The sequence below is a fragment of the Sminthopsis crassicaudata genome, chromosome 2, assembly GCF_048593235.1.
Source record: "Sminthopsis crassicaudata isolate SCR6 chromosome 2, ASM4859323v1, whole genome shotgun sequence".
NCBI lineage: Eukaryota > Metazoa > Chordata > Mammalia > Dasyuromorphia > Dasyuridae > Sminthopsis > Sminthopsis crassicaudata.
The window spans coordinates 499,066,514-499,076,007 of record NC_133618.1 but is presented as its reverse complement, the minus strand read 5'-3'; the positions used below and the strand labels follow the sequence as shown (position 1 = coordinate 499,076,007).

Below are 9,494 nucleotides of genomic sequence, written 5' to 3'. Positions count from 1 at the left end.
TCCTTACATTACATATTCAACAAATGGTCAACTCATCCTCCTAGCTGTACTCTAGTGATAAAGATAATTGTTTCCTTGCCTCAAATATAAACCTCTCTTTTCCCTTTCCATTTATTTCAACTAGCACTGCAAGGTAGAGCCTAATGAAATTCTAAACCCTCTCGAATAGTTAACAATTGGTCAAAAGAATTAAGATCCACAACTAATTTAGCTTTCTCCATAATTAAAAAAACCTCAGAACTCAGGAAATATTCACCACCACCCTAAATTAACTGGACCCACTGAAATTAAGAAGTTACCTCTTAAATAATAGCCCAAGAAGTCAGGGCACTATGAACAATTTTAAATGGATTATTTATTAGCAATTTTATTCCTCTGGAAAACTGAATACTTAAGCAATTAAAACTACCTTCCAAGATGAGGACAGAAATTCTTTAATTGTTTCCAAATTTTGCTAAGGAAACACCAAAATTTAGAACCAAACATGTCCCAAAAAAGTTGTTCTAGAGAAATCTGGATATAACCCTATTAGTAATTAAATTACTCCAAAAAGATTACCAAAAAAAGTTTCAAAACAGTATTTTTTCACTTAAACTCATTCAAGGTCATCAAGAAAGCATTGCAACCCTCCCCCACCAACCTTTATGGCTTTTATTAATTTAATCTTTTCCCTACAAGTGTGTGAGCACATTTGTTTACAAACCTACATATAGCACAAAAATGTTTTTTCCTCTCAAAAACAAGCAACATTAAGTAGAGACCTTAAAAACCACCTGATCAAATTATATTACTCGCCCAAGGTCATTTACCAGACTTCTAACAAAAGATTTTCCCCTTCCCCAAGTCCCCAAACTGTAATAGCCACCCAGAACAAGGATATAAAAAACAATGATCCCTGCTTATAAAAGGAGAAGGATCCCAGTCCAAAGAATCTTTATGTTCCTTTATTGGAGCAAGATTCCTGACCATATACAGTGATGTATTACTAAACACAAAGACCTGTGCAGAAAAATTACATTCTATCCATCTAAACAGGTTTTGTTACACGATGCCTCTTGATGGAATAGTTCTCTAAATTGCTTCATACATCAAAAAGCTTTTGCATTTTAACAGGCCAGCCTTGAACTCACATCTTTTAAAAATATATGTGGCAGAAAACTTTAGCTACTAAATTTTTACAGCATTAGAAGCCTACACATTAGGTAGCAACTTCAGCAAAATGTTTATATGCACCATGGCATTTAGCAAAGCATAGTCTATATCTTACCAGGTTAACAAATAATTTCATTTGGGCTGTTTTTTGCTAAAGAGATGGTAGTTAGAGGAAACAAAATTTAAGTACTCCTAACCTGAGTTCCTTACCCCGAGGCACCCACTTTTAACTGATGGTTTACTCCTCCTTGGACACTTTATAAAACCAACAAATACTTATCAACTGTAGTTCTAGTTGTAAATTGGACACTATAGCACCAGTTATGTCTGACTGGAGGCACAGCAACATTTTTGCTGTTTTTCAACTCCATGTGTTTATTATCACAAATCTATGAAGCAGCCAGAATTTCTTTTTTAAAAATCAAGTGTGCACAACACACTAATAAATGCTTTTTGATTGCCAGACCTATTCTATACTTGATAGCGTAATTCATGGATTAATTCTAGCCACGTTACATCAAGGTATTTTACAGCTGTGGACAATGGTACGCTGACTCTGACTCAATTCTAGCAGATCAGTCCATACAGCCCTGAGGTAATTTTGCAAAGTGCACATCATATTAGTGATCAAACAAATGTGCCAGATTTGGTGACACTAAAAGTTCAACAATAATTACGTCAGACTTGGAAGGGGAGGTCTGAAATACAGTCTATTCTGAGAGAAGACCATCAAATCCTTTGTGTACACATTTAGTTTTATTGTAACAAAGCAACTTGTACATTTTAACGTTTAAAACTGAGCATCTTCCTTTCCAGTGAAACAAAAAAGAAAATTTAAAAATAAACAAGAACAAAATTACAATAGAGAATGTCAATTCCAAATAAGATCCTACAGGTTCTGCTGATTCTCCATTGAGTGGCAGGGCTCAAAGTCATCATTAGGAGAGAATTTTATTTTAAAACTGTCATCTTAAACTGCAAGGATGTCTGTTAAACATCACAATTAAACATGCCAAAGGAGAAGAAGCCATGTTGTCAAAATGCCCACTTAACCCACCCAAACATCTCAAACCCACCCTTGCTGACCTGCTATAACCCCATGGTTTTTTTTTTTTTTTTGTTTTTTTTTTTTTCATTTTTTTAAACAAGAGAAAGTAGACAGATACATGTTGGTAAATGCTAACTGTCCATATTCACATAGAGACACAGTGTAATCTCTGAGCCCAATATACAGAGAAAGAAGGAAAAAAGCTAGAATTCTATGCACTACTACACAGGGGCCTAGCACCCTTCAGCTTCCAGCGGTGTGAAGGGAGCAGAGGGTTTCTTTTTTCCCACAGAACACAGTGTGTGTTGATTCCATAAACAGTTTGTTTTGAGATAGGAAGGGATAAAAATATGAACTTGGAACAGAAACTGGTAGAGATTCTTTTCCCACTGTATTCTGCTCAAGGTATTTCCCCCCCCCCACCCAAAAAAGTTGTGAACCATGGTGTACAGAGGAGAGAAAGAGACCTCAAGAGAACAAGGCAAATGCGCACAAGAGAAAATAAAAATAAAAATAAAAAGGCTGCAACTTGCTCCCAGGGACTGAAGAAAATTAAAAAGGTAAAAGAAGGTTTGGAATCCATCAGTGTTCTATTAGTCATCTTCTCCTTCATCCTCCTGTTAGGGGGAAAAATGGATGGTGGTTAATTCCTGTTGAAAAGCCACTACCTTTCAGAAAATCTTTCTGTCCAACCCTAGTTCTAAGACTTACAAAAACTACAGGTGGCAGGAAAGAGGCAAATGCCTTTTAAAAATGGTAACTGAGGTGCCCCCTTTTAAGGATCATATTAATCTCAGACGTCTAATGATTATGAAATTACAAATAATTATGTAATTTTAAATTTAAATTTTCATTGCAATACATGTCACAGGAAAACAAGTAACCCCAAACTATAGATCAAAATTCAACACATATACCAAATGTAACAAACTTCAAGATTCTATCCTAATTATTTGGCTATAAGATTTTGCTATATTGAGCTTTTAAATCTGATGGGATATGCTTTAAGAGTAGCTGGCACTAGCCTCAGTATCACTGGATACCTAAAATAATCTTTTAAGATTCCTATGATATATAAGTAAAGTAGAATTAAAAATAAAGCCAAGCACATATGCTAATTTTTCAAGCACTGCTTGCAAATTAACTGACCACTTCATAGAGTTAGTTTTGGAAATGCCAACCACCTTATGTAATAAATTCTCACCTCTCCTTCTTCTCCCTCATCATCATCTTCATCTTCATCTTCTTCACCTTCGTCACCTTCTTCATCAATGTCCTCCAAGCCTTCTTCTTCTTCATCATCATCATCATCTTCTTCTCCTTCTCCTTCTTCATCATCCATATCAGGAACCTTAAGAATACAGGTAATTTTGTTCAGAACACTCTCTAAACAGACAAGTAAGTGCACTGTGAAAGAAAGCTACAAACTCTAAGACATACCAAGTAGTACTGTAAGGGATTTGGCCAGATATCATCTTTGATGACCTCTCCTAATTCATCTGCACCTGCATCAGAATGGTCAGTGAACCAAGTGAAAAAGCTTTCTGGTTCTTCATGCTGCCTCTTCCGGCTGGCTTTATTCTGTGTCTGACTTGAACGTTTCGTCAAGTCCTAAGAAGAGATAGGAAGAGTTAGAGATAAGGATATAAAAGCACATTACCCTGCAAGTATTCACAATACTTCTTAAATACTGAATAAAACCCCTTTGCTATTTAAAAAGACAAATTATCTTTCTTTAGACCTTGTTAATAGCACTTTCTAAGCCCAGTTTAAAGAATTTGGATTTCTAGGAAATATTTCTTTTCTTCAAGGTTATTAAATTCTGTGTGTCCTAGGGAACAATAACAATTATCTTCACAGTAAAAGTCAACTTATTATTTTTGGTCTGATTAAAAAGTTTTTTAAAAGAAAAAAAAAAAAAAAAAGTACCCTGTCTTTAACGTGTCAGATCATATAAGGATAAGACTTATGCTCCATTCCCCTACTACGAATATAAAGTATAGAAACAATTCATTCTCAAGTTTAAGTTGTTAAAACCAAAAAGTCCTATATATACCTTCCCAGATTTCCATTTTATTTCAGTCGACTTTGAAGATGGATCTCCACTTTCATTAAGATGAAACTCTTTGGAGAGAACTTTATTTTCGAAGTAAGGATTTTCATCAAAATACTATATTAAAACATGAAAACACTGTTAAATGAACATAGCTGTAAATGTACCTATTCTATAGCTATAATACCACAGAAAATCCCATGTAAAAAACTCCCACAATAAAAATATTCTGACAAGGATTTACTTACAAAATCTATTCTGTAACCTGATTTAATATCTTCAAACTCTGTCACTTCCACTCTGGTCAAATAATGCAGTGCCTCTTCATCTTCCTCCCCAAGCAGTGCAGATACTAGATAAGCATAGCAAAAAATAGTACCATGACAAGATAATAAATCTTTGGAATTTTTTTATAAGTCAATATGCTACAACTTTTATATAAAAATAGTTACAAACCCCTTTCTTTAGAAAATATTTTAAGGATTTAGTTTAGTACATGGAAAACTATTTTTTTGATTCACAAAAAAAGTTCCATATGAAGATACAAGGGAAAACTGTCCACAAATACAGAATTTGTATCTAGTTAGGGGCTCATTCAAAACAAGTGTGCTATTGATTTCTATTTCCAAAACTCTAGGAGCTCTGCTACTGTAGGTGATATTCATACATGACAAATTTAACTCTAAGCCTCAGTTTATTCTTCTCTCATGTGGTTGGATTCCCTTAATTTAAAAAAAAAAAAAAAATCCAAAAATCCCACTTTTTAAAAAAAAGATAAGTGGTTTTTTATTCCCTACTTTACCTAACTCAAAGAAAAGTAACATACCTTGCGGGTGGTTAACAAATGTTGTTACCCAGAAGTTTGGTATTTTGGCGATCAATTCTGACCTCTTCTGGAAGAAGGGTTGGCGAAGTTTGTTATATTTCTGTTCTACTTTCAAAATTTCCTCACTGGCTTGCTCATTCAGTCTGAAGTAAAAGAAAGACATGTTAGCTACAGTTTTATGGCCAGGATCTAATAGGTACAAATGCATCTGTAGCTTGGAGTTTTAATATTCATACCCGGCACAAAGTGTCTGTTAAAAAGGAAAAATTCAAAACTAATTTGGGAGTTAATTTCCTTTATCACCATCTCATCCATAAAACCAAAGGCCTAACCAATAACTGAACATGAAATTAGGAAAACAAAACAAAACCAAAAAACCCCAAAAGCCTAAAGTTTCATTATTTACTAAGGAAATCCAGTAAATAGGTAGATGAACAACAAACAAGAGATTACCACCAAAGAATTCCTTTCTAAATGAGCAAGTGTAAGCTTATATAGATTTATTTCGTCTATTATATTACCAGGACAACTTTCCTCAAACCAATAGGAATTTAAGCCAAGACCAGTGTTGCAAAGTTAAGGCAAACCAAACATACTGATTCCATAATTCAGATTCATCTGAACTCTACAATCTAAGTCAGACAATTAGTAGCCTTCAAAGTCAAATTTAACCCCTCCAAGGTCAATCTTTTATCAAATAGTTTGGTGGCTGCCCAAGTGTTTTTAGGGAGGAAAACACGGAATCATAAAACTTCCAATCAAGGTAAGCAGCTACCACCAAAAAGTGGCTTACTTAAATAATTCACTAATCACCATGCAAAATCCAAAGTCCACTTTTTAATTAAGAATTCACTTAGCACTTAATTACCAAATGCTTTAATGTAATTTAAGTTAAAAAAAAAAAATCACTTCAGTTTACCTGTCTATTTCATTCTGTACTTCATCAATATGTTCAATTGCTTCCTGTTGCTCTTTTTCTGCAAAAAAAGAAGTTAGGATAATATATATTTGAAAAGAAAAGCTTGATTTCTTTTGGGACATAGTACTTTAATTTTCAAGTACAATGAGTTTACTATCATTTTTTGGAGTAACCATTTCACCCAATTAAAGTTACTCACAAATCACCGTGAAATATATCCAATATTATGATCAAGCTGCTTAATTTTTAAAAACCATACTGTTGCAACAAAAAACTATTTGTTCTACTAAAGCAAGCATTAAAAAACAGTTCTTTCATGGAATAATCGGAGACAAAACTATGTATGCACAGGACTATTCCCTTATAATGCCTTAAAATATCCACAACTTCCAAAATAGAATAGCAGCTGCTAACCAGGAGCCCCCAGTATCCAACAAACAATAAACACCCTATCAATTTAAACACAGTGGCTATGCTTGAGTTTTCTCCAAGGGTATGATAATCTTGCAACTCCTAAGACAGCAGCGGTTTTATGCCAGACATCATTCTACTCGCTTTTTAAGTTTACCTCCTTCTTATATGGTCAAATTCAAATTCCTGCCTGATGAGATTCTAAGACGTATCCCCCAACACCCAAACCAAAATTTCTGGCGGGCTGTTGATCCTAAGCATTCGGCATGAAATAGGGGCACAAGTATGTGAAGCACGTGTTTAAGTAAGAAAACTTTCTTAGGGGAGGTGTTAAGCAGAAGAGGTAGACAATAGAAAATGATTTTTTTTTCTTTTAACAAGTTCTTAATAAGGAGAAAGGCGGGCAAGTTAACAATCAGGCATGAGGAGAAGGTGGGGAAGCATTTCCGGGAACCATCCAGAGCTCAGGGACAACCCCCTCCCCCCCAATTCAGAAAACCAGGCTGGAGGAAGCCCACTAACCTCGCCTAACTCCAGTTTTGTTTTGTGATGCCTTTTTAAAGGAGCTAAAAAAAATCCCTCAACTCCTCTATCCCGGGGCAGTCTGAGGGAAGCTGTTAGTGGAATGAAGATCCCACGTGGGGGGCTCTTCCCAGCAGCCAGGAGTGGCGCTGGCCAGGGTATCCCCCCCCAACGAGGCCTGAACATCAACGAGATGGACAGAGCTCAGTGCCTAAACTGGCCGCGTGGTTTCCACTCCCCTCCAACCTCTCCAATACCCCACCCCGCCCAGCGCCCTCGGGGGACGCGGCAGTGGGGGAGGGGAAGGGAGAAGGGGGAGGACAGAACACCGGGCTCATGCTGCAGCCCTTGGAGGGAGCAACCCGGCCGCCCTGGGCCTGGGGCCGTGTCCAGAGGCAGTCGCACCATGTGGCGGTGGCGGCTGATGGGAGAGAAGCATCATGGCGGAACACAATAAAGAGCCGCTTCTCGGGGAGGGGGAGGGGGGGTGAAGAGGGAGGGGGGAAAGAGGAGGAGGAAAGGGGGAGGAGTGGGGGTGGAGGGGGTCTCCCTCCGCCGCCAGAGCAGCGCGATGCAGGCCGCAGCGCCCCCGTCTTTGCAAGCCCCGTCCGCGGCGGCTGTGTAGCCACCTAGGAACACAATGCATGGGGGCACACCACGCATGTACAAACACCATCAAAAAATAAAAATGTTATGATAAGAAAAAAAAGGCGCTAACATGGCCTCCCCTTCTTCGCCAACACCGCGAGGACGGGCCTTTCGGCCCGCGCGCCGGCCCTGGCCTCCCCCCTTTCCCGTTCCCTGCGCGCGCTACATCGCGCCGCCGGCCTCCCCGCGCGCCACCCTCCTACGCCCGCTCGCTCCCCCCCTCCGCCCAGCGCCCCCCGCGCGCCCAGCGCCCGCTGCCGCGCGCCCCAGGCCCCCCGCGCACCCCGAGCAGGAGAAATGAGAAGGAGAGAGGGAGGGAGGGGGGGTAAAATGGCGGCGGCCCCCGCTTCCCCTCACCTGAGGTCTCATCGGCTCCGTCGTGGTTGGAGTTGAGATCCTTTTTACTGACTTTGGCCGCCGGCGCCGACATGGTGGTGCTCTCTCCGCGCTCACCGGCTCCGGGGAGGAGAGAAGGGAGAGGGGGGGCGGGCGGGCGGCTGCCTTTCACCTCACACACCACACGGGGCGGGCGGCTTCGCTCGGTCCGCGCGCTCGGGGCTCGGGGGGCCTCGGCCGCCTCCTCCTGGGGCTTCGGGCGCTCTCTCCGCGCGGCCTGACGGGGAGGGGAAGGGGGGGGACCCTGAGGCGGGGAAGGGGAGGGGCGGCGGCAGTGTCTTCCTCGGTCAGAGGCTTCTGCTTCTGCTCTCAGAGACGCGTAGACGGCGCTCCTTCACTCACGCTCTCTCCCTCTCTTCCCAGAGCCGCCTCCTCCACCACCACTACCAGCACCACCACTACCTCCACTACCTCCTCCACCACCTCCTCCTCCTCCTCCACCACCTCCTCCTCCTCCTGGCGGCGAGGGGCGGGCGACAGGGCGCAGGCGCGCCAGGCCCCACACGCAGACCCCGCCCCCAGTCCGGGTGTCTCGCGCCGCCGCCCCATTGGCTGTAGCATCTAAGAAGAGGGGCGGGGCCCTGCGCGGTGGAGACACAAGACCTCGGGAAGAGGCGGGAGAAGGGAGGGAAAAGAACGCGGCGTACGAGATTAGCCCTTTCCCCCCCTCCTCCCCTTGCCTTTCCCTTCTTCATATACCCTGGACGTCAGCGCGCTAGTAGCGCGCGGCGGCGGCGGAGGCGGAGGAGGGAGGGGACCGAAGAGGAAAGGAGCGGCGAGGGGGCGTGGCTTCTGTATCCACCTCGCGCGCTGCGGCGGAGCTTCTGCGAAGCGGCTCGCGCGCTGGCTCCGGGAGGGGGAAGGGTGGGGAGGGGGTGTCTGTCACGTGACCAGACGATCGGCCTCTTTACTCGGCTCGGCACTTTAGTCCGGGCCGCGTGCTTAGTTTTTACTGCTGTGGCTCGCGATTTTTACTGGAGGCCCGGAGAGGGCGACGCTCTTCAGCTGGAGACCTTGGGCCTCCGCTAGGACCTTCCTAAGTCGTTATGAACCCGCGGATCCGGAAGACTAAGATGGGGGTTTCTTCTTAATGGCATACATGGATCCCCCATATTACCCCCAGCCACGCATTCCGGAGAATGAAGGACAGGATTGCCGAACACAAAGCTTTAAAAGTGTGCCTTATTAGAGTCCAAATCCAAACCCTGACACTTTCTAGCCATATGAAGGTTAAAGGGCAAGTCCTTTAATCTTTTAGGCATTCTCTTTTTTACTGTAAAATGAGGACAAAGTTAAAAATGCCGTTGGAAATGATAGCTATTATCTAGTTTGTTATTTGATGGCTAATTTATGTCTGGGAAATTCTCTCTGAATCTTTTTATCAAGGGAGGAGTTGGCCTATATGGTCTCAGCCAGCCAATGGGTCTATGAGTCTATCTAGTGAAAAGAAATATTAAAAGTCTCATTCACATCAAACTGGACAAGAATGGAATGGCAGAAGTGTTGGTTGGATTTCTGC

General features: G+C 42.1%; 1 protein-coding gene across 3 annotated transcripts; it reads right to left on the bottom strand.

Annotated features, from left to right (window-relative positions):
• Positions 1–1,889: 1,889 nt before the first annotated feature.
• On the bottom strand, positions 1,890–8,500 carry SET (SET nuclear proto-oncogene). Of its 3 annotated transcripts, none has more exons than XM_074284895.1 (8): positions 7,937–8,500; positions 5,999–6,056; positions 5,080–5,222; positions 4,502–4,605; positions 4,257–4,370; positions 3,641–3,811; positions 3,405–3,551; positions 1,890–2,817 (listed from the first exon to the last, which is right to left on the bottom strand). In XM_074284895.1, the coding sequence occupies exons 1-8, from the start codon at positions 8,007–8,009 to the stop codon at positions 2,794–2,796; spliced, it is 834 nt and encodes a 277-aa protein (XP_074140996.1). In that variant the 5' UTR covers positions 8,010–8,500; the 3' UTR covers positions 1,890–2,793. The 3 variants fall into 3 exon arrangements, with proteins under 3 accessions (XP_074140996.1, XP_074140997.1, XP_074140998.1); XM_074284896.1 differs by having other exon boundaries at positions 5,080–5,247; positions 5,914–6,056; positions 7,937–8,401; XM_074284897.1 differs by lacking the exon at positions 5,999–6,056 and having other exon boundaries at positions 5,080–5,247; positions 7,870–8,476.
• Positions 8,501–9,494: the final 994 nt, after the last annotated feature.